The sequence below is a fragment of the Sceloporus occidentalis genome, unplaced genomic scaffold (assembly GCF_023333645.1).
Source record: "Sceloporus occidentalis isolate IW3139 unplaced genomic scaffold, rSceOcc1.0.p SCAF_117, whole genome shotgun sequence".
In the NCBI taxonomy this organism is placed as follows: domain Eukaryota; kingdom Metazoa; phylum Chordata; class Lepidosauria; order Squamata; family Phrynosomatidae; genus Sceloporus; species Sceloporus occidentalis.
The window spans coordinates 3,111,159-3,137,822 of NW_028317097.1; the positions used below are offsets into that span (position 1 = coordinate 3,111,159).

Consider the following 26,664-nt stretch of genomic DNA (forward strand, 5'->3'; position numbering starts at 1 on the left):
CCGTGCTTTGTATTTACTGAAAAGTTACCTAAACTGTACAGGCCTAACAATCAAGGAGTTAAAGCATTACTCAAAATTAAATTCATAAAAACAAAAGCTCAAGATTGGAATATGATCAATGTATATGTTCTAATACATTATCTTAAAATAATAGTCCACAATCCAGTCTTTCAAGGCCCTTAAATTGTCAAGGTTTCACAATAATACTGCAAATGCCAACATTAATTAGGGCAACTGTATCTGTCAGAAAGACTGCTTTGACTTCAATCGCAAAGAGGACGGCATACAGAAACAATGAACTCTGTGGTGCCCTTAGAAACAGGACTGAAAATCATCTTTCTGAGAAATATGATCCAATTGTTGGTAGTTTGAACAATTGTAAATTGTTCAAACTACCACAAAACCAGCTTAAGCCACCAAACTATGACAAAGATTTGGAAATACCAATAAATTAGTATACAATAAAATGAGAAAATTGTCCAAAAATGATTTTTGGATTTCATGCATGCAAGTCTAGTAAAAAAACAGTATGTTTAGTCACAAACAAACGGTGTGAAAAAAAGTGGGCATTTTTATGATCTGGATCTTCAAGAGCTGGATGTCAATGGGAAACCTTATATAGCGTGAGTATAGGGTAAGTCATGGATTTTTTTCTGGGGCGTTCTTTCTTCATGGGATATCCAAAGCTTTGCAGGATATATTGAAGTAAATGTGATTTTTCACAAGAAGTATTCCCTGTGTTTGTGGGAAAACAAAGCTGAAAAAATCATGAAACATGGATGGATTCTGGGACTCTGATCAATCTGATATTTTTCATACTTTGGTTTTCAAGATCATCTTTTTTGTTATGTAGAGTGGCTATGGTATTACCCTATGTTGTAGATTAATGTTTTTGAGATGCAGGTTAAGCCTTTGCCCTGGAGATGCCAATTGAGCTAGAACATTGTGGTCTGAGGGAGCTGCAATGTTGTGGATTTAAAGAACCGAGTCTAGTTTGGTATCGAAGAACCAATTCTTGAGCTGTACAGGTGGGAGCTTCTGAAGTCTCCAAGGTGGGTTGTGATTTTGGCAATTTAGTGTTGGGATTGTATTTTCACAATAAATGGGATTTTTTCTTTGACTTGCCTTGCTAAATTGTTACAGTGTGGAAGGAGGAGTTAATGAAGGTTAAATATAAAAACAGATTGTGATGCAAAGTTTGAAAAGTGGCACTATCACCATAGCTACTAATGGAAGGATCTACTCAGCAGGGAGATTTCATTGTTTGGTAAGGTGATAAGGCCACCTTTCAAGCTTTCACTATTTACACACAACCGCAACTTATTTTTTTCATTTGGGAATATCAGATGTCAAGAAAAAGAAGTGAAAATAAGCCATTAGCACAGACCAGATTAAAAAGGGGACACCTGATACATTGTATGCCAATAATTAGCACATATTAGGAGGTAGTCTTGTTCTGCCAATTTTTAGGTAGGTAAGCTACTGGAAGGCAATGATCCTTGAAAAACCTTAATTAAGCTGTTTCTTAAAAAGCTCTCCCTGCATCCTGGCCCTGATTTAGCCAGTTCTTTCTAGGGTGTGCACTGCTGATGTCCAAACTGAAATAAGTGTGCATAAGTGAAATAAGAGCAGTGCATTGTCTCCATGCTTGAACTATGTTTCATACTTTACACATGCAAAGTGGCTGGTGGATGGTTGCCCGGTTCTCACTCTTCTTCCTCTTGAACTATGTATGTGATGAAAGTACAGATCTGTGGCCTGACCTTTCATGTGGATTGAAGAATGATCTGGAGCTGGCCATTAAAAGTCAAAAGAAGAGTGAAAAGTAAAGAAAGCTAGACACAACATCCTGGGGCCTGATTCTGAATAATAATACTGGTAAGTACTGGTAAGAATAAGTGTGATATGGTATAAGCAGGGCTGATTTGTTAATAACCTGGCTGCTGCATTTTGGGCCATCTGTAGGCGATGCAGTTCTTTTTCTGGGATGCCTAGGTATAGTGCATTGCAGTGATCCAGACAAGATGTCACAAAAGCATGGATTAAGGTGGCAGTGTCCTCAGGTGGGATTTGGTGCTTTATGCTGGCTATGTTCCTCAGATGAAAGAAAGCAGATTTTGAAAGTGACACACCGCTGTCAAGCAACACTCCAAGTTTCGTACTTCGCTTGATGTTTTACACTGGGTGTGTTAGCATTTAATTGGATTGGTGACGTTATGCTTTTTCATCTGATCAACAGGACTTCTGTTTTATCAGGGTTTACCTTTAACCAGCTAGTGTCCATCCATTGTTGGAGATCTGCTAAGCATCTGTTGGGATCTTAGTTCTTGATGCAAAGGAAAGATAAAGTTGTGTATCATCTAAATTGCAGGCATGACAACTGGTTATGTCCCCGAGGCAGAATGTATATGGCAAATAGAGTGGAAAATAGAATTGATCCCTGCGGTACTCCACACGTTAGTGGGGTGGGAGCTGAAGAGCATGTTCCTGATGATACTCTGTGATCTGTTTGTGAGGAATGACTTAAACCACATTAGAGATGTACCTCCCAGACTGCTTACATCTTGCAAGCGCTCAGTTAGAATCTGATGATCAATAGTGTCAACTGTAGCTGATAGATCTAGAAGAATTAGTATTGAGTAATCACTCTTGTCTCTTGCCATCAGGAGATCAGTTAGAACACAAACCAGGGCAGTTTCAGTTCTGTCACGTTTTCTGAAGCCTGATGAAAAGTATCAAATATGTTGTTTCTTGAGAGATGCGGCTCAGGTTGAATTAACACAAATTTTTCAATTATTTTACTGAGAAACGTGGGCCTAAAGCTTGACATGCAGTCTGGGTATAAGGAAGGCTATTTTAGAAGAGGTCTTACCGCCATGATTTTTTCATCACAGGTGTGCTACATGTTCAAATGAAAATGAAGGCATTCATCTTCCTTATGTTACGTTTCATTAAATTAGTAACACAAATTTATACAAAAGCCACTGCCAAGTATTTTGTAGATTATATTTGCAAATATTAGATCTTTTCTATGTCAGACTTTTGCTTGGTAATATGAATAAGACAGTTCATATTGCAGTAAGATAAAATTTAATTAGAGTAAAAAATATTTGAAAAATAGGAGCCAGTCAGTTCCTGGTACACAAGGTAATAGAGAAAAAGTATGTAATTCATGTCATTATAACATAAAAACCTAAATTGTACCATTAGGAGGAAGGTTGTTATTTCTGCAACCCAATGTGAAACATGTAATTTCAGCATAGGGGCTATAATAACCTGCTGGGGCAATGCATCATGTCAATTATACAGCAGAGCTTATTAGATGGTGGAAGTGTCCAGAAATGCCAGTTTAGTTAAAATCACATTACTAAAGAGGATTTGTAATTCAAAGAGTATGATTGGATATTTAAAATAGTAAATGATGACGGAACAGAAGATGGGAACACTTACAGTTTACTGAATTAGGCCCAAACATATCTCCTTGTAACAGGGGAGAAAATATTTTCAAATCCTGCATCCATCCATCTATATGTAACTTGTTACCTAAAAGCTAGTAATTGTAGCTAACACAGATTATAGTAAATATTAGCTTTTTATACTTTTTTGGTAAAGTGATAAAGCATAGTTTGCTAGTTATATATTCATAATTATATGCTCATAGTTAAGTGTAATGTTAATTATAAAGTCATCATGATTAAGTAGAATTACAGATCTGCTGTTAGGAAAAGTTCTACGGCCATCATTGCTGCAACCTCTTGATAGCCCAACAATTGTTTTGGATTTCCCAGGAATCTGTAGGGTGAAGAGACATTAAGCAATGGCATATACCGCCAAGGGCAAAGCACTAAAGCACACTTCAAACAACCTCTGGATAACAGGCAGTAGGGAATTGTCCATGCAGGTGATCAAGTGTCCTTCGATAAGTAGAGTAACAAATACAAGAATATTCAAGGATGATATAAAAACCTAGGGGATTTTTTCATTCATTCAACTTTACAGACAAGAAAGGGGCATCCTATAAGAGCAGAGCAAGAGATATTTCATGTTAATTAAATGGGTTTTATTTATTTTTTTGACAGGGCAGGTAAGATGTGAAATGTGCTGACAAGTAAATTGGATTAGGTAGATTCAGTCAATACATCTCAAAAGAGTATTTAGGTACCATATTTCTTTTCCTAGAAGACAGAGGAGACTGAAAATTTTACAACTCCTGCAAAAAATGAAAAGATGCATTTAATTGTATGCCACAAAACGCACTGGCATATATGCCAAGTGTACTTTATTCTCCTTTTCACTTATGCAAGCAATTATATGGTTCAAATATGTCAGGCTATCTGTCTATGCAGGCATATATCAGTTGTTAAATCTCTGTGTCAACAGTAGATTTCTTGGCAAACAGGAGAGACAAATGAATGCATTTTGCTTGCCTCAAGTTTTAGAAAAATACAAAAGAAATATAGGTTTCAGATCTAATAGAATTTCCTGAACTCCTACAAATAATTGAAACTGTTGTTGGGACCACCATAACTTATGCTTATAGACAAGACAGCCTTTCTGGAAATTCCAAAACATTGTAATGGCCTTCAGTTTTCCCTGCCTCCTTCTATGTTTAAGCCGCATTGGTTTAGCCACTGAATAGACTAATTAAGTTTTTTGATCAACTGCAGTGAGGGAGTACCTTATTGATGTTTTTTGGGGGAGATTACCATTGCTTTAGACCACAAGTAATATTTTACACTTAAGTATACTTCCATTCTATTTGTACATGCACACATGAACAGTTGTACACATTTCTATTCTTTTTATTAATTTATTAAAAAATAATAATATATCTCAACTATGAGACTTCCTGAATCACTCACATGAGTGCCAAACAAGCTATGTGAAAACCAGCACTACAATTTCTCTTCTTTATACGCCCCACAAAAGCATATACAAGTAGCAATAGTGTCCTTTGTTTTATATATGGACATATATTCCAGAATGCCTTATAAAACTTTGTGGGGGTGTTCCCAGTAGTTAAAGGGTCTATGTAGAATATATTGGTTACTGGCATTTTAAGATGTAGCGAGGGGTTATCTATTAACAAATAGTCTTATAACCATAGCAACCAATAGAATACTACTGCAGACTGGACCATTTCATTGGTTGTTAAAGTGAGACGACTACTTTTAAAACTTTGCTTGCAAATTCCATTTTATATAACTCCCACTGCTGTTGATCTCAAATTTTAATGAGGAAAAAATGGGGACACAGTTACTCTGACATACTTATAATTTATTTTCTCCCCAAAGAATCAATAAATGATATTTAACTTCTCTTAAATATAATATTGTCACCTGTACATTAAACATGTTTATGCTTTCATTTTAATGGACTCAAAATCTAATTTAGAAAGCTACCTCGGGGTGTATTTATAAATGTATGATGCAGAATGGCTTTGATAACTAAAGACATAACAAAATTTAGTCTCATAAAAGGATTTATACATCCGTTAATGCACATGTTTTATGCAATCCTCCATCTAAAACATCTGGTTGCATGAATATGTAGATCGTGTCAGTTGTTTCTTTACCAGATTAATTCATTCTTGGAAAAGAAAGTTAGATTTCTATATTTTTTCAGGCAAAACTTTTTTTTTTATCAGTCATTTGCACCCTAGAATTATTTTCATCACGGAATCCATTCAAAATCAGTCTTGACATGATTAGACCAGAAGAAGGGTTTACATATCTCTGAACTGTTCCTCTTTAAAGGACAGTCCCCCTTTGGTACCCAAATCCCATTGTACCTATCTCTTATCCTTTTCTAGACGATCCAAATGCTTGGACTGATATTCTACAGGCACCTAAAAGACACAATGATGTGTCTATAAATTGATATATTGAATTTCGTAAATTAAATTTTCTTATGAATAATAAACAGGTCACCGAGTCTCAGTAGAACATTGCCCCCAGCCAAATGACCCTCCAAACAAGTGTCTGACTATTAGATTGAAATGTTGAGAGGCATAGGATCAGCTGTAATTCTATCCTTTAGATTTTAAGCTTTAGTAAGCAGTGTCCTACATACCTGTGTTATTGCAAAGAAGAATTAGCTACTTCTTTTGCTGTCTGCTAAGTAGTACTGCCAAGCGTAATTACATTTTACACAAACAAAAAGTCTCCAACACAGATAATGCAGTTTGACTGACTAAGTCATGAGAAATGCTTTGAGAGATATCACATAGCCACAAACTGAGTTTCATGTTTAATTGGCTAGAAACTATGTTTGCATTAGATTCTACGTGGTACATGAGGAAAATAATGTTATTAGCATTCAGTACAATCTGCTGTGGCTTGAAAGGTAAGTAAAGAAATCACTTTTAAGTGCCTAGAGATCTCTTGTGGCCATGTCATAAAGCTTATTTTTTTTATTATTATTTTCTAGTTCCACGAAGCCTTGCATATGGCATTCATCTTCAAAAGTGCCTGAAATGTGGCAAAACACAAAATGTTGTTTCTGTGGGCCACCTGGAAAGGTAAGTGGGATGGATATGAAATAATTTTTAATTCTCATGATTTGGAGGTATCTTATAACCATGCAACACTGTAATAACCCACATAGGAGGTCTATTTGTGCCCATGAGACACTTTAGATCATTTTATAACTTCTTCCATGTAGCCCACCACGCAATATTCATTCTCAACCTGCCTGGAAGGTGGGAAAGTTTAGTTCTTCAATCTAACATTTGAGAGAAACGACTTTATATCTCACAATTGTGAGGAGTTATTAAAACAATTATTTTTCCAAGCTGTTTTTGGCTTAATGCGGGTTATCGCCTTGTGAGTTTACTCCAAAAATAAGATTTCCTTTTGCTTATTTCGATGTTTGATGCCATTTTGGCTACATAATTTATCACATGTACATTTGAATAAAATAAAAAATACAATGTTCTATGAACAAGTATATGTCTTAAAACGGAATGCATTTGATAAAAATGTTAACTAGAACTGTACTCCATAAATTCACTTTGTCAGCTATCGATAAAAACCTGAACTTGCAGTTGAAATCTATTTATCAGTATATATATTGTCACAGTGTCAGGTAGCACCATGTTGGGGAATCTCGTGGCGTACCTGTTTTTGAGCCTGATTTCTACTGTACAAATTGTATGTATGTAATAGGATGTATGATTTTATCTACTTACAGTATTGTAAACCTGTATTTTGTTGTGTTTGGAGACAAATTTTTTTGTGTTTTACATCTTTTTGATGAATTGTGAACATTAGTGCAAGTGCCCTCAATATTTTATTTTGTATACCCTACATTTGTTGGATATTTTTCAAATACACCTTAACTAATATGTAGATTATTTTAGACAGATAAGCACTATGTCCACTTAAAAAGAGACAGAAGTCAAAGGTGAAAGCATTTACTGTTCCATAACATTGTTTAGAGTTGAGGCTTAGCCATTTTATTTTTATGTCATGTCAGGGTTTGCCAGTTGGGGGTCAAGGATTGGGAGTTGGAGGTCAAGAAAGCAAAGTAAAAAGTGAAAGTGAACAGAAAAGCAAGGGAAAAAGTAATAAATAATGTGTTGTATTTTAACTCTAACTACATGGTCTAATGCAGTGGTTCTCAACCCGTGTATCCTCAGGACCCACATTTGTCTTTGGTCATTAAGTCGCGACCCAAAAATAACCTCAGAAAAGATGAGGGAGTGGAAAGGCTGCCCACGGGCTGCAGCAGGAAGAGGGGAGGAGCAATCAGAGAAAAACTTTATTCAGCTCCCACTAGGAACAGACAGCGACCGCAAACCAATCAAGCAACTTGCTTTGCGGTCGGGGAGCAATACTAAAGTACATGCCGGACCGGAGGCGGCCTGATGGTCCTGATTGTTGCGGCCGCAGTCCTGACAGCCTGCTGCTCGTGGATTGCCGCTAGAATGTGTAAGGCAGCCCCAGGAAAGTGACATTTTCCCGGTATGCCTCCAGTCCTTACCCTCCGCGACCCACGGAAGACAGGGTCGCGACCCATGAGTTGAAAACCACTGCTCTAATGCATGGTGTATAGATTTGAATGCTACTTTGTTTTGACCTAGATAGAAGATCTTAACTAGACCTATACCAAATAATAACAGGGGGTGAAAATAAAAGTAATGTTTGCTGTTTAATTAATTATTTTAATTCATTTAATTTATTTGGAGTGTTAGTAGATTTTAATATCTATTCTTTTCCATGTAACATAATATGTAAAAAAAAATGTGTAAACTTTGTGTTAATTATATCTTCAAAGATCAATGGGAAGAAATCCAAATTGTTTTTGTCCATTTATAACGGATTACCTTAATTCTATTTTGTATTTAACCAACGACAAGCATTTATCTTAATTGTATAGTAAACTGTTCTGCATTGAAATTGCGACGACGTGCCTTTACATTAAGTGACTTTATGGGGTTTGTGCATCTGCTATGGGATACTCTCGGACAGAAAAATCAATGTAGGGAAAATGGATGATTCTAGTACCAAAGATACAAACTGGAAAAGCTCATAGTAAACATCACGTACATTTCTCTTTGTTTTATAAAATTATAGTTACTAAAGCATAATTATTGCTAAGCAAAATGTTCCGCAGAGTTCACCAGCGTCCTCTAACTCTAATAAAATATAGAAAATTAATTGTATATATAATACACAAAAAAGGTCACATTTAAGAAAAATGTGCTTGGTCTAAGGCAGAAAAAATATTTTAGTCTGGGATTTTATACACACACAAATTCTGTTTTCATTTGCTTGTTAGCTACCCGTGTAATGTATTAATGGTTAACATCAATAAATAATCTTTTCATTACATATAATTGCATATATGCTGTTTTTACACACCAAATTTTTAAATATACATTTGCTACTTATCCCTTACCATCAATACAAGGAGCTGCATGTATTTATATCCACATCTTCAACAAGCCGACAGGATACATTCCTGAAGGCCAAGTGTAATTATGATGATGTGGTTGATGAACAGGTTGGAAAACCAAGGTCTCTGCTATGCCCCAAAGTAACTGGAAAGCTCTGTAATTCAAATACGGTACTCCTTTTAATTTCTCAGATAATAACTTAATGGGTTGAGCTCAAATGTGCCCATTACAGTAAGCAGAGGCATCTAATTTTTCTATGTAAATGGAAATCGTTGACCTTTAAAGTAGAACCAATTGAGAGGGAGCTTTCCATTAGCCCTATGATCAGAATATCATAATACCATGTTTATTTATTTTACTAAAATACAAACATTATTACACAGAAAGGAAATTAAAATAACTCGGCACATTTAGGTTGCAGGGTCGGCTGGTGGGCCATAAATATATATAAATATAAAGTCACTCTACACAGTCTAGAGTTAATAAAATCGATAGTGTGAATTTGCCATATATTATACTCTGTTCTCTGACAGTCTTTTAAATTTATTATTATACACATTCTAGATGATATATATATATATATATATATATATACAGTATATATATATATATAGAGAGAGAGAGAGAGAGAGAGAGAGAGAGAGATATATATATATAGATAGATATATAGTATAACACACAGCACACATATATTGCTCTCCCTGACTCTACCCACCACTGGAATCGTTGTCATCTCTATTTCCACCATTACGCTTATCTAAGTTACTGACACTCCTCTGATTCCTTCACTCTTCTACATCTTTTGTGTGGCAGCAGCAGTGCACACGACATATTGCTGCATTCTCTCCTGCAGACAGCTTCCGTTGACTTCCTGCTCTTGGCTTTTCTCCCACTTCTTATAGAATCCTTTGCTCTATGTTATATCCCAAACCAAGACACCTTTGTTGGGAGCCATGCTATAGGTGACCAGGTTGGGGGGTACATGAGAGGCCAGAGGCACAATGTAGTGAAGGTGAATTGAATATGATATGTTTGATATGTGTCATAACAATGCAGTGCTCTGCTTCACTACATCACAAGGTATAAGAGCTATGACTGAGATCTATGCTGCAAAAGATCGATTTCACAGCACAGTAGATTTGTCAGGGAAGATCAAAGCTTCAAGATACTTAGCAAAAATTATAATTTGGGACACTGCATAATACTACACATACCACATAACACTGGGGCTGAAGCTAGGGAAGAAGGATGAACAGCCAATCAGAGCACACTAAGTGACCTAAAGCCCCCCCCACTCTTCCTGTCTGGGTACAGATGGCACTAGGAGAGAGGAAATGGCTCTGCACAGGATTAATACGTTAATATACCCACCTTCTGTAGGGCCGGCTCCACTCTGCTAGTGTCTGACAGCCCCTCACATTAATCAAGAACTAACAGGTGGAACAGGTTATGACATCCGTGGAGTAGCTCAGGCTACTACAAATCGAGTAAGTCTACAACAGAATGAATGGCTCAGAGCCCACTACCACTTTGGGGCACTAGAGCAATTGCTCCATATACCCCTTGGTCAGTCTGGCCCTAGTAGAATTACTGGGTTATGCTTTAAGGAGCATTTGGGAGAATTATATCACACAGAGATAAAAACTAGGTCATTTAATCTAAAGGAAGCTGGATTATGAAGTTGCTAAAGGACAATTTAATTTGTAGAGTAAAACAAGAAAAAATGTGTTTCTATATGTCGTAATAGCAAGTCATCCAGAGCTTTTTTTCAAAGACAGTAAAGTTCTCCCCTCCAAAAAGTTTTCAGTTATTTAAAATCTTCAAGGATTATCTCTCTTTAAACATGGTACCATGAAACTGGGATTGATATAACAACTTGGAAACAGACACGCTTTTAATTTAACATCTCTAGTAGGGAAAGGATTTGCAGGATTACTGAGACATAATACTTATTAAGATACATCACACAGCAATGCTATTAGTTGGAGCCAGCACTGTTTTTTTGAGTAATGAGCAACAAAATTGATATCCCTCATGAAGTCCATACGGTTAGGAAATCATAGACCTCCTAAATGGAGGAATGGTGATGTATGCCTACAGGTGACGGTTGTCACACCAACTTGTGGAGTGCATTCATGGACTTGCTACCTGGTAGAGATGGAATGGCCAATTTCAGTATGAGAGGGGTTAATTTGATTGTACAGGCATGTGGTGCCAAAAGGTCTTGTAAGATAAATTTGTCCTTTGAAGCTCGGACTCCAACCAGGGCCTTCTACAAGGTGTGAAATCCTACAGTGAAGCTGACGCTTTGTCTAGGTTCAAATGTAGACGACCATATGCCTGTATCCCCTCATAGATACTGGATTCTTTGATATGCTAAGTGACCACTAGCAGTCAGGAAAACCATCTCATATCCAGGTCATATACAACACATATCAATAATAACTCATATATTCATTATCATACCTCCTTGTGTGCATACCTAGAACGGGGAAAGTGCACCCTACAAAAAGAGTACAAACATGGCGGCGCAACATAACCGGTTTGGAAGGAATTGTGAAGTCTATGATGTTCAGTCATAAGTAGCAAGTGTGACATATCTATGGACTTCACAATTTACAGGAAATTCATGAATGCATGAATTATGGCGATGGCAAGCACAAGAGGGACGGTAAAATGAAAATAAGTTATTTGGACTGATATGTTTTCACCACACAAGGGGGAGGTCACTTATGGTACACATTCCCTCCGCTTATACCACCTCTGGGCCGGCTTGTAAACGCGAGATGAACTGGGAAAGAGTATAAAGTTAATGAGAGAAGATTGGTCAGTGTGCTTACTAGGAGCCAAGATCTAATTTTGAGTAAGTCGCCATCTTTCCTTGCTGGAGCCCTACGGACAGAAAAACTGTTACTTTACCATTCAAGTGAGTAGTTAGGTTTTCTGTAATTTTCTCCTTTTTATTTTTATCTGTTGGTGTAAATAATCTGTTTATCATCTTTTTTGTATGCACTGTGATTTTTTTGTTCATAATAAATATTCCTTTGTTAAGTTCTGCCTTTGTCTGGTAAAGACTCACGTTACCTGATTAGACCATTTTATCGGTAATTGGAAATCACGTAATTATTGTGTTAAAATATACTGTGGGGTTTTTTTTAGTCGGATTCACTTGGGGTACCAAGACACCCCATTTCTAAATTGTCATGGTGGTGGCAGCGTTATTTTGATATTTGTTATATCATTATAGTTAATTGCGGGTGGTATTAAGGGTGGATATTATCACTATTTCCGGTCTAGGGCAGACAGATAGTGAATTTTAACCCTTTTACCACCAGAACCAAGTCACGCGCACGCTTGGAGTAGAGTGCGTTCGTGACAATGGTGGTCTCAGACTAGTACAGTTGTGTGAAAAAGAAAGTACACCCTCTTTAAATTCTATGTTTTTACATATCAGGACATAATAAAAAACCATCTGTTCCTTAGCAGGTCTAAAAATTAGGAAAGACATCAGCAATGGTCTTAGAGAAGCAATTGTTGCTTTCCATTAACATGGGAAGATTTATAAGGCCATTTCCAAACAATTTAAAGTCCATTGTTCTACAGTGCAAAACAATGATTCAAAAGTGGGAAAACATTCAAGACAGTTGCCAATCTTCCCATGAGTGGATGTGCCAGCAAATTCACCACAAGGTCAGATCGTGCAATGCTCGGAGAAATTGCAAAAAAAAAAAAGAGTTACATCTCAGACTCTACAGGCCTCAGGTAGCATGTTTAATGTTAAAGTTCATGACAGTACAATTAGAAAAAGACTGAACAAGAATGGTTTGTTTGGAAGGGTTGCCAGGAGAAAGCCTTTTCTCTCTTAAAACAACATGGCAGCACTGCTTAGGTTTCCAAAGTTGCATCTGAACAAACCACAAGACCTCTGCAATAATGTCTTTGGACAGACGAGACAAAGTGGAGATGTTGGGCCATAATACACAGCATAACAGCACAAACGCCTCACACCAACTGTCAACCAAAGTGAGTCGACAATGAGGCCATCTAGTCAACAGCTAAAGCTTGACCCAAATTGGGTCACGCAACAGGACATTGAGCCTAAGCACACCAGCAAATGTACAACAGAATGACTGAAAAAGAAAAGAATCAAGGTGTTACAATGTCTCTGAAAATCTAGACCTCAATCCAATTGAAATGCTGTGGCGAGACCTTAAGAAAGCTGTGCCGGCAAACCTCAATGAACTGAAACAACTTTATCAAGAAGAGTGGGAGAAAATTCCTCCACAATGAGACTGATAAAGTCATACAGAAAATGATTACTTCAAGTTATTGCCGCTAAAGGTAGTTCTACAAGCTATTGAATCATAGGGTGTTTTTCACACATGGCTTCTCCATTTTGGCTTTATTTTTTTGAATAAATCATGGCATGTTATCTCATGTTGTTGTTCATCTTACTGAACTAGGGGAACACTCAACCGGTGAACTAGGGGAACACTCAACCGGTGCTCAGTTTTAGCTCAGAAATTGTAGAGCGCTTCAATTTCTGAAAGTAATGGCAGAGAGGTCCCTATAAAGCGATATTGCCTGGTCTTCAAACCGCCAGGTGCTAGAAACTTGAACTTTGGTCATCACCTCCTTGTTTAATTTTAAACTGTAAAAGTAGCAGACAACAGCAGAGTGTGATGTGCTCACACTAATTCTACCAGATTCAATGAAGAGTGGAGAAGGTGGATATATTTACATTAAAAATAGTGTATAAAGGGGATTTTGTAACATTATATGAATTTTCCAAGGCCAACCTAGACTATTTTCTGGTAATGTATTCATCAAAACTTATATATAGGGAACATGGGGATCATTCCTTGGAACTTGAGATCAGAAAATTTTGAACACAGCAACAAAATGAAGGCCTGTAAATCACGCTTAGTTAAAACAGATTAAGCATTTAATGTTTGTATCTTCGCTCTTTTATATGGGTAGAAATAGTTGATACTTGGATGCCTAGTGCTTATAAACGGATTTCAATAATAAGAGTTCATCCAAAATCCATGGTGAAACTAGTTCTTCTAAATCAGTTGTAAAACTTATGGTCTTATCACGACCCAACAATTTTACCAATTATTGCAAAGCCTAGCTGTCATAAGTTCTCAATTTCTTCAGAGAACAAAGTCTGTGATTTTACTCTCCAAATGTACCGGATTTTGACTACTCTCATATGTTGATAAGAAAAGAACACATTATATAAGACAATACTATACTCCCCCCCCCCCAAATACAATATTTCTTCTGTTTTGTACCACTAAGAATGACAGGTATAGAGCTATCAGCTTGTACCATAACAACGAAGCAGCTGAATAATTAATTAGCAAGACTATTCTTCTACGAGATAATTGTGAAAATTTCTTTTTAGTTTTTAAGAAACCTTTTCCCAATTCTTCTGCAGTCAAAAACCCTAAACTTGATCTATTCCATCTATTCCACAATACATTTCCATGGAGATCCTTTGGAGAAGTCTTTTAAATTTCTCTTCAAAGGGTATAACATTTATGCCAGTTTATGTTTACATTGGAAGCCTTCTCATTAATATTTTACCAGAGCACATGTAGATCTCTTATTGAATTCTGCGAGTGGTATAGATTAAATCTTTAAGTAGTCCCTTACTGTAAGCAATAGTGGTTTAATTGCAAGAGCATAACGTTTTTCTGTAAGTGGATAGCCGTATCTAATTCCTGTCTGGATAGGAAAAGGACAAGTACAAATGTTCATTGCAAAAAAAAAAAGTAATAATGATTGTATATAAAACATTAATTGCATAAATAAAATTGGGACCAAAACTAAAAGCTGTAATTTAAGAAATCACACTAGCATTGATATTGTGTCATTTAGAAATAGTAATTTAATCCCTTAATAAATAAATATTTAAAATATCCATAGCTCTATTACCTATAAAATTGAACCCAACTAGTTTATTACAAATCTGTCAAATCCTTCCCAGAGAGATACCTGCAAACACAAATTATTGCAATATATGCTATTAGGATCAACTGTAACAATATCTAGAGACTAGAAAGATTCCAAAAATCCTAATCTAGTCAAAATGCTAGAAGTTGTAAAATTCATTCAAATTTATGGGGAAAAAACAGAGAACATACAAAAGAATATTGTATTTAACTTACTGAGAACAGACAGCTACTTAATACCCTATCCTACAGTGCATCCCTGCTCAAATGTTAGCGCTTTTGTGCCAATATAGAGTAAAAATCTCCATTGACATTGATCTGTTTTCCTCAAAATTCTGCTGAATTTAAAAACCATAACCAAACCATATAATGATATCAGATCATGAGGATCCTGTTGTGCTTTATGGACCCGCTCTGCCCACCTGGACAGACAGACGGCATTCTTTAGGAAATAAGTATTGGAAGGTATGTGTCTTAAGTTCCCAAACCTGCCTGTGCCTGTGTGGACAGATACAATTTAAAAGGGTTTTAGGATACACAGATGAAACTTACAGTCAATGGACAAATGAATGCATATGATTTGCTAACACAAAATACAGTAAGGAACATGACAAAAAGTTAAACAGATTATGCTTGTATCTCTTCCTGCACAGGGAGACCCTCGAAGCTGTAAACTGCTTCACAGTGTAAGACAGGCTGCAGGGCTGAGTGCCAAGCACCATATGCTGATCCTTGGCAGAATCTGTCCCATTATCGAAAGGAGCTTACCTTCGTACCCGATACATTTTTATGTGAAACTGTTAACGAAAATAATTCGGACCTAGATTAAAATTTGGGCCTAAGAATTGACTCGAGGCACCAGACTCGACTGAAGTTGCGTTTCCTCACCTGAGGCTCACAAAATCTAGTTAATCAATTGCCGCAGCTTGAAAAAAATCATTAAATAAAGATAAATGAATTGGCGATCCCCAGGACCTCCTGTCAAAGTGTGTTGTGGGAAGGGGATAATAAAAGAAGCCTGCTGGGGGTATACCCAACTGTACCCCACTTCACCCCATCTACTGTTTAGAGGAATGAAGGTTTACTTTATTATACAGATACAACCTGCAACTTTATTGTCTATTTAAAAGTAAAAAGATATAAGACAACTACTGTCCATAAGGGGTAAAGTACCTGCTTTAGACATAAAACGTCTCTAAAATGGTATACCACTGGTATGATTAACCATAAAACAGCAATAAAATACCCTTTTCAAAAGCCATACACAGTATGTACAGATAACTACTCTCAGCTAATCCAGTCACCATAACAACAATGAATGACTGTAGCCAGTCTGAACCCGAGTGGAACTGAAAATTGGCCCTAAAGTCAGCAGCCAGTAATGACGAGTGTGTGGCTGAATGCTACACATTTACAGCAGCTACTTACACCTTCGACGCATGCAGCCACACTCTAAAGGTTTATATCAGCTACCCAAATGGTCTTAACACGAGGTAGGAGAAGCTATGGGGTACGATATCAAAGGAATGTGTTGAGTGGGCCAGGTGGCCAAATAAGTGGTTGTTGTCCCAGTATTGCTGGGCCTCCCCCATGTGATCACCAAAAATCATGTTTGTTGTTATTGTTGGGTTAAGGCACGAAGAGATGAAGCTCAGGTGGGGCTCTGGGGAAACACTGTTAAAAAGGGCCCCCTCCAAAATTAATATTATAATAAATATCTATATCTAAATCTATACATGTACTACACATGTACTACACATACATATGTATGTATACACACAATATATGGACCAGTATTGGGACACCTGACCCAGCTAGTGGGGGCCCTTTACCCAGGGGCAGTTGGCCCATTTAACCCATTGTTAATCTGCTCCTGGTAAAAGGATCGTCAGCACTCACCTCCTGTGACTTTCATTGTTTCTGATTATTTTGTGCTTGCAGTGGTGTAGGATTAAAAAAATATTTTGTTCTGTTACAGGGTACAAAAAAACCTATAGCTGGATTCTAGGTATTAACTAAAGAATTGGTTCCTTAATAGAAGTATACAAAATAGATTATAAAAGAGTTTATGACACACAAACTCATATAGTGAAAAATGCTATCTCCATAATATAATGTGACAACATAGAAAGGATTTGTCTTCTTCTATTTTCCAGCTATCTGGATATATAAGACTTACATCTAAGAAGAAAAATGCTTAATATATCAGATAAAGATGGAGATCTAAATCTTAACATTTTATTAACATAATCCAGTTTCTTAAGCATCAATTACACTAATGCAGTATGATATTATGTGTCATAAGAAGTGTGTAAATGGTATATGTTGAAGAAATAAGCAATTTACATTTCTGTAATAACATGGCTCTGCTTACAGCAATGATAAGCCACATTTGTTTGAGATGGCTTGATGGGAAATTAAAAAAAGGTGTTGGTAGTATTTGAAAAACATTTTTCAATAAGTAATTTAAAAAAAAAAATTCAATACCATTTAATTGTTTTAGAAAACTAGGTATATCTTCTGAGATACATACTGTATTTACAGATACCAACATAAAGCTGATCAGTTGTAGATGCAAGTTTGTGTTGTCAGATAAGACTGGATCTACTACGAGCACTTTTTGCAGTCATATATACCAAATAGGTAGAGATAAATGCTTGCTACTTTCGGCAGCTGACTGACATTGAGCACTATTGCTAAGTTTGTTAATTACAATGCGTTCTTTTCATTCAATTAATTCCCTAACACAACACCCATTTATCATATAATTTACACATTTATTTATTTTGCCAAAATACATATATTTACATTTGTCAACATTAAATGTCATCTGCCTCTTGGTCACCCAGTCGTCCAATTTGACCAAACCTCCTGGCAGGGAAGTTACATCTAGTTCAGACTTTATTACCATACCTAATTGTGTGTCATCTACAAAGACTGACACAGGTTTTTAATACCCACTGCAAGATCATAAAAAATAACATTAAATAACAGTGGGCCTAGGACAGAACCCAGAGAAACTCTACTGACCGCTTTTGTCCAGGTGGAGAATTTTCCATTAACAACTCTACCTTTAAGCCAGTTTTCAATCCAGGTGCAAATAATGTTGCCTGAATTAATTCATCTCTATTAATTTGCACAGTAAACCCATTGAACATCTTTGGGATGAACTGGAATGGAGATTGCAAGCAAATTGAGTGCCAGTTTATTTTTATGAGCAAGCTCTAAAATCAGCTTAACAAAGATTTTTGCACGGAAAGAGTTACTGTTAAATGCCCATGGGGTGTTTTAAAAAATTTATGATTTTACGGTTTTAGCCCTTTCCATGCTCTAATTTTACCACCAGCCATTGTCAAAATACCAGTATTTGAAATACCCAAGAATGTCTAGTTTTCAAACATATATGGTTTGATGGGTTAGATTGAATTGGCCAGCTTCAAAGATATCCCAAATAATACATGAGGGCAAGATGACCACATGTCAAAATTCCAATTTGACAATGCACACATTCCAAATGTGGCCTTTTAGCCCCCAAACAAACCAATAAACCAATGCATGGAGGGTATCACTGTACTCAGGAGATGTTACTTAACACATATTGTTTGACAGTGACATATAACAGGAGCGATAAATTCATAAAAAACTACAATATGTGGGGGGGGCAGAATTTTCAACATGTCAAAATTCCAAGATGGAAAACTAAATTGCGCATGCCCCAAATGTGACCTGTTACCCCCCAAACAACCTGACAAACCTATGCATGGGTGGTAACACTGTTCTCAGGAGATGTTGCTTAACACATGGGTGTTGTTTGGCAGTAACATATACAAGGAGCTGTAAATTCATACCTGAAGACTCATGGTAGAATTAGGACATGGAAAGAGTTACAACACTAGCACCCTGGAGTGCACGTGGTGCAGAATGACCAGATTTGAAAAAAAAATGTTTTTAAATACCAAAATACCACTTGTACTTATTGTCCTATAACTTGCAAAAAAAGGCCAAAAACATAAAGACATTGGGTATTTCTAAACCCAGGACAAATAGTAGAATCTATTTAGCAATTTTTTTCATTAGCTTTTATAGATGAGTCAAATATTTTTCAAGTAAAAGTCCCTTTTTCTCAATTGTTCACCATATGTTATACTTTTTATAGTAGATTATATGACACAATAAAAATAATGGCATCTAAAGAAAGCCTTTCTTGTCTGAAAAAAAATAACTTGTGTGGGTTCAGTAAATGAGAAAGAAGAACATTATAGCTAAACACAAGCATTGTGATCACATTTGTTTCCTTCTTAATCTGTGCTAGTTATATTGGTGTCAGAAAAAAAAATCCAGTTTCGCCACAACAGTTTTTAGGATTAAAATCTTGGCAGACATCATCTTTTACTAACAAACTTAAATCGCTAATAATATTACAAAACACAAATGTCTCTTTATTCCTGCTAAAATATGTTCTTTTGTGGTAAGCAGCCACCTGGATAGGTTTGTGTGTTTTGTTCTTGCAATGCATTATTGACAATTCAGACAATAATAAAGTGGAAGCATAAACATGGTGTTATTTCCAGTAGCAAAGCAGAACATTTAACACTTTTACAGGGAAATTGGCATTGTAGCATCCCTACCTCTCAATCTGAAAGATTAAAAGAAGTAGTCAACAAATACAATAGTAAAATATCTCTATGCAGTATATCTACAATATTTATTATTATGGAGTTTTTAAGATAGATTGCTAAAAGAAAATGTAGTTTATTATATGAAAATGTGGAAATGCAATATAAATACGATTTTAAACAATCAGTGCCTTTGTACTCAGCATTATAATTTTCATAAGTGTTTTCAGTTCGCTATCGACTATAGTATTATTTTTCTGCCATGCACCAAAACATTTTGTTTAACATTACATATATAATTATTTAATATAAAAATATTTATAAAAATAGAATATACTTAATAAATAAAGATACAATAGTAATTTTCATTTTTTTAAGCCAGAAAAGTTGGTATGAGCCTGGCTGAATATTTATTACTTTATCACTTTAATGCCTATGCACTTTCTTGCCACTGATTGCCTACTTGAATTGTTCAGCTATGGAGGAAGAGAACAGTTGCAGCTGCAGGGCTGCATCTCCTACCTTACAATATTTGTTTGTTTTCCGTTTGGGAAAAATGCGTATTAAAGTGCTTCACTACTCACTGGTGCTATAAGGCTCTATACTAATACTACGGTATTAAATATATCCTAATACACTTCCAGACTATGTAAGCATGGCAGTCAAGTTAAAAGGAGAACAGTTCTTTAAAAGGTAGTATATTTGATGTAGAAACAAAGGCCACCAAGTTCATTCTGATTTTTCTTTTCAAATAATATATGATCAAAATAAATAAAAATATACCACTGCATTGATATGCATTTTGAAACATCATAGACAACATAATTTGGCCAAAAAGGAACAATGCCCCCTAAACATATGTATTTGGTTCATATACAGAAAAATGAGCATAATAAGACAAAATATTAAATAATAAGCATGCTTGTAGATAGAGCATGCATTTATTTAGGGCCATAGTCCCATAGTAAAATACATGCAAACAGAACAATAAGCATACCGGCCGGTCGAACCCACCGACACCACAGCTGAAGAAACACGTTTAATGTGCTTTGCACAAAAAGCTAGCTTTCTCGTTGTGGTAGATAATTAAAGAGGTCCCCCAAATAAAACAATTAAAACATGCAAGATATTCCCACAGCCAATCATTAAATCAGAAAAACATGACTAGAGAATGGAAGTCTATACATATCAAATTTGGCAACTGTATATTTAGAAAAAATAATAAAGATATACATAATAGCAACAATTATAATAAAATGCTCACAACAACTATTATGCAAATGTTCATACATGTATAAACTGCATGAATGAATATATGTATATATGTACCTTCTATTTATCAAAATCAAGGAAGCACGACACATCATATTGGGAATTAAACATCCAGTACATCTCATGTTGATTAAGTTGAGTAAGCATATATTGTAATAACTTGTCCTCATTATTACACAAAATGTTTACCAAGGGAGGAGGATGTCTGTAGTTCTATACTAATAAGATGTTCCCTAATTCTTTCTTTAAGCATATGTGTTGAGCGACCCACATACTACTATAAGAAGTGAAAAAAACAATAGTACCATCACGTGCAAAATTAGAAGAAGACAATGTATGATTAAATAATATATCTTCCTTCGACTTCTCACTAGCTAATCTATAAACTCTCATGATATCATTATATTTATAATCTCTCGATTTTAACCTCTCAACCAAATCATGTGCTTGATCTTCACTACAATTCCTCCTCAACTGGGCAAACTGCCCTACATGCATTCCTCTAATGGTATTACATGGATGACAACATGTAAAATAGTAAGTGAATGTGGGTGCCAAATTTTTGGCCAAACCGCATGTACATGTCTAATAACTACTAAAACATATCGTGAACAGGTGGCAGGAAATATCACCTGAGAAGGAGGTGGTATGAGAGTGTGAGAGTGTGAATGAATCTGGATAAAAATGGGCCCATGTACATTGGACCAAAATTCTAAGCTTTTCTGGCTTGGTACGGTTCACCAAATTTACCAAACTTCAGTAAATTTGTAATTCATACGAATCCGAATGCGCAAGTCTAGTAGTTACCTTACAATCAGCAACAGTCAACACAAGGTCCAAAAAAGAGATTGTATCAGAATGTGAATCATAAGTAAGTTCAAAGTCTAAGGTATTATGATTTACATAATGAATACATTCTTTAACAAGCAATACATCACCTTCCCACACGAAAAGGAGATCATCTATTATTTTTTTTATATAAATACAGTTGCCCAATTTGATATGTATGGACTTCCACTTTCCAGTCATGTTTTTCTTGTTTAATGAATGGCTGTGGGAAGCCCACTAGTGAATATATTGCGTGTTATTTTATTTGGGGGACCTCTTTAATCATCATTGACAAGGCACCTTTTGGTGCGAAACAAGTTAAACTGTGGTGTTGGTGAGTTCAACTGGCTTGTTTGCTTATTGTTTTGTTTATTATTGACTTATTTTAGTATGGGACTACAGGCCTAAATAAATGACCAACTACAATTTTTAAAGACAAACAGCTTGTTTGTCTCTTCTTTCAAAGAGTGCAAGCTTTTCGTGATTTTTTTCTCTTAAAAGGTGGCTAGCAGAGAGTTTGTGGTGCTTGAGGAGAGCTTTGATATCTCACAAGGGGCCTCTCTTAAGATGGTGGCAATGATTTGTTTATTTTAAAGAGGTTGAAACTCTGTTACCACCTCTTTGTAAATCTCTCTCTCTGCTGATCAGGTAGGCCTGAGAAGATGGGTAAACAAAGTTAACCCCTCGTCAAAATAAATATTGATTCCAATGAGAGCTCTACAGCCCATATGCAGGAAGTGTACTTAAGTACTTTCCTTGTTCCAGCAGAAATAAGTGGAGGGAGAAGGAAGATAACAATTAAGTATTTTATAAATCCAGTGGAAAAAGAACACATGCACTTTTTTACATGCAGAAAGTTGTGTTGGAGTCCATGCAAAATACACTCCAATATCCATTAACCCATTAATCCATTAAAAAATGACAATAGACCCTTCCTTTACTGGCATAAAGCTTTTGGATTTTTTAAAATTAATAAATAAAATTATATTTTTTATCACACCGTTTATAACCATATAGATATTTCCAAACCTTTAAGTAAAAAAATGTGGGCTATTCAAAGGTTAACAGGACTTGTAAATGTGTGACGCATTATTCAGCTAGAAACATAGACACATAGAATTTATTGGCAGAATCATTCAACCAAACAAGTCTTCCCATTTTTCCTGATGTAAAGACTCAAGTCTTAATCAAACCTTGGTCTTGTCTTAGACTTAGGATAGCTGTTATAAAATATCATTGCACCTGGGTCTATTTTCCAAAAAAAAACAGGCAGTGGCACCTCGCAGCATTGTAAGGTGACAAATAAATGCATTCATCTTAATAACAAAGTACATGTATAGAATGATTATAATAAGAGACTACTATGTTATCAACTGAACCGATAGGTCAATTCAAAAATAAGAAAAATGTCAGTCTTAGTTATCTAATCATTAAAGACCTATAATCAAGGAGAAATTTGTCTTTTTCTCATTTCCAAAGGCTAGATCATGTTTAACACACAATAAGGAAAGAAGACGCAATTAGTAAATTATGCGTGGAGGATTTATTGGGGCTTTCAAATTTAGGACTAGAGCCAGCAGATTGCATTTTAGAATGATATGCTTCCAATTTTCCTTATTTCTTCTCAGTTATCTCTCTGATTCCTATTTTTTTTCACTAAGATTACAATCTTTTTGTTAGGGATCAAGTACGCAAACTATGTTTAAGTTTCTCTCCCTGCCTAACTGTAATGTCACTTACACAATAGTGCAGTAATAGAGATTCTCACAGCATTTTGTATATAAACCCAACAAACCTTTAATTAACAATGGGACAAACATGGCACTTGCCCAGAGCTATTCAGCACATCCTAATATATATATATATATGTGTACCCATGTTAATGCATTTGCATCTGTCTATGTGTGTCAGTAGAAGGAAAGAAGCAGGGGTATCTTCTTCTATGACCAAAACATATTTAAATATTTAATTTAATTCTGCCTTATATTGGATGGATTCCTGTTTAGGTTTCAATACTTAGTTAGCTGTTACAAGTTTCATTCAGCTTGTAAATAATATTCATGTGAACTCTTTGAACTAGGGCTTTCCAATTCTAGGCTGAGTTGTGCTGTACTTGTGGATTGGTGAATACAAAATGTTCCAGAACTGTGGAAAGGAAATATAGTAACCCTAATAAGCAGCCATTGCTTGTTAATGCACTGGCCTGTGGGATATTTCCATCGTTTGTCTATTTAATTATTTTGAAGGGGTCCTTATAAAAATACTACTAAAGAGCTCTATCCAGTGATATATCCCTGGTTGGCCAAAGATTTGGATGGCCGTTCCAGAGGGCGGTAGTCCCCTGCTGCAAAACCGCAGGCTAGACCACCTTCTTGGGTGTTCAGGCCCCCGAGTGTGCTGCTCCTCAATCGTCCGGTTAAAGGGGAGGTCTCTCCTGTCCTCAACTGGCCCATTTACAATACGGAGTCTGTGCTGTGCCGCCATAGACTGCACTGAAAGGCGCTGTGCATAGTTAAGATACAGAGCGCCAGGATACAACGTCATACCCAGGTGCCCCATAGTGACGACAGCAGCCACAGAGTGAAATTTTATTTGTTACAGTGGTATTAAACTTTGGTGTCCAGAAGGACAGGCTTTAGGGTTTTATTAAAATAACAACTAAATATTAGAAACGGACAACCATTGTGCCTTAAATCTAAAAATATAGGATATGGCTTAAGCCTAATCATACATGCTTACATTTTCTTGTTGTACGCTTTTGGTGAAGAAATATTTTCTTATACCACATCTAAGCCTCTGGCTCTTTAATTTGTGTTTGTGACCTTCTGCCTTTTTGAAATACATTTCCATCCTTTACTTTTACCCATTTGTGTGTATTTTATCCAGTCTATCCTCCAAGATATACTGATATCAATTAGTCTTTCCAGAGTTTCATTTACTCACTCCAGACTTTCTTCAAATGTGGTCTCCAGTACTAAACAATATTCTAGGTACTTTTTAAGAGACAACTCCTTCTTCATTTATATTTTACTCCAGGTTTTTTTTTCCCCCTAGTTTATCCTAATTAATATAGATGTTGTTCTTGTTTGCATATTTATCAATTCATTGGCTTTTGGTGTGTCTTTGTAGAGTTAGTTTAATGGCCTGGATTATTGCATGAACCAAGTTTACATACCAGCCTGATATTTCCAGTTATCTTAGTCATCTTAACTATGAGATATTTTACTTTACAATACATCACAATTTTCTGGTAAGTCATTTTATAATTTGTATGTCAAATTATATTGTTTGTAATTAATTAACCACTTATATATACACACTAATTAATGTAATCCTACTTTACAAATGAATAAGCACTAGTCTAGCAAAAAACACATCATTATCTTTTGTTTACCCTTGCCATATGCTGTGATATTAGGATTTTGGATGAAATTAATGAATTAAAAAATGCATATGGCCTTACTGAAAGGGATCCCTTTTGTTTGCCAGTGCCAATGAAAAATACATGGTTTTTGCTGCATTTTGAAGGTAGGAATCATATCTAAAATTGGGACAGTCCTCACAAATATACATGATTGAGACTTATGTAATAAACACTATAAAAGTATACATACCACACTCTCAAACAATAAACATGGTGTTTGCATCTTCTGAACTGAATAAGGAACAGCATATACAAAGGTATAGCGCATAAAGTGAACAAAAAGCATGTAACCTACTTTAGGTAACAAAACAACCTGTACTATGAAACTTACCAAGATAGTTGGCTCTTGTGGTAAATTGCTTACGTTCCATTTTTGACAGCTGAGTAATGGGTATCATATCAGCACATGATTTAGACAGACTTTCATTTATATGGGGCAGTTCATCATTTCAAAGAGTCTGAACATTTTCTCATTTAATATGAAACTGTTCTAGTGCTTTCACCAAACATGTCTTAAAGAAATTATATTTTTCTATATTACCTTTTGAAGTATCTACAGCTTTGGGAGGATGAACTGTTTTGTTTCCCAAGGAATACAGGGAGTTGTAGGACTGGCAAACAATTCTTATTAGATCTGAATTAGTGATGTCATTTGTCAAAAAGATGGGTAGAAAAAGAAACACTAAAACCTTATACATTATTATTAGGTTGTATGGAATATATATATATATATATATATATATATATATATATATATAGTATTATTGCAGTTCCTACCAGTGTTTATATAAGTCATACATTCTTACTTATATTAAATGTATTACCATTTTAAAGAGCAAATGGTTTTGCATTTTTTGGAAAGCTTTCTTTATGAGGGACAAATATCAATATATCCATATAAAAATAATAAGAAAATTATTATTGTCAGTAAATCAAGAATTAAAATTCATTAGTTACCTTTTCTGCCATAATCATTGAGGATCCACCATGAATACCAAGGATTGGGGTGAAAGTCTGAGATGAAACAAAATCCAGCATTTGAGCTATTGCCTCTTGATCAGTGTCATCTCCAAACACAACACCATGAATCTTTGTCCCTGACATCAGGTCACACACACTATTTATAATACTCTTAGGATCAGTCTGATTCACTAGCAAGGTCACCACGTTGACATCAAAGACTGAAGACATATTTCTTGTCCATAGAGCTCGTACATCCCTCTCGTTGATATAACTAGTCCTTCCCAAAATGACTGCAATGTTCAGAACTGGGAAAGTTTTCTCAGCTCCATAAGATATGTCCATCATATTGAACAGAGCATTGAAGAGTAATACAGCAGATCCAAATCTCTCCATCTTCTCCAGCATTACTTCCTATTGATAGAAGAAGAAAGCGTTAGCCTAGACATAAATCATCTCTATTATATTTACCATTAAGACTGAATGTTTGTGTGGAGAAGATCAAACTAGTTCTTTAGATGCAGTGATTATAGCTTTGCTATGCATTACTGCATCACAATCAATTAACTATTCCACTCCCTTTTGTCTTAGTATCAGCTTGTCTCATGTTTTCCCTAAACTGCAGATCCCCAGTGACTGTGTGTTGGGAGATCCACGGAGCAGGTAGAATAAAAGACATTCCATGCTGACTTTTCACATTATAAT

The 26,664-nt window shown here is 35.8% G+C and overlaps 1 protein-coding gene across 1 annotated transcript in view; it reads right to left on the minus strand.

The window, feature by feature from the left end:
* LOC149282418 (glutamate receptor ionotropic, NMDA 2A-like) overlaps positions 1 to 26,355 on the minus strand; it is a 128,445-nt gene extending 102,090 nt beyond the window's left edge. Inside the window, exon 1 of the mRNA XM_089498246.1 lies at positions 25,957 to 26,355. Within this exon, the coding sequence (XP_089354372.1) occupies positions 25,957 to 26,355 (399 nt within the window). The remainder of the gene's footprint in view (positions 1 to 25,956) is intronic.
* Between the last annotated feature and the right edge of the window lie 309 nt (positions 26,356 to 26,664).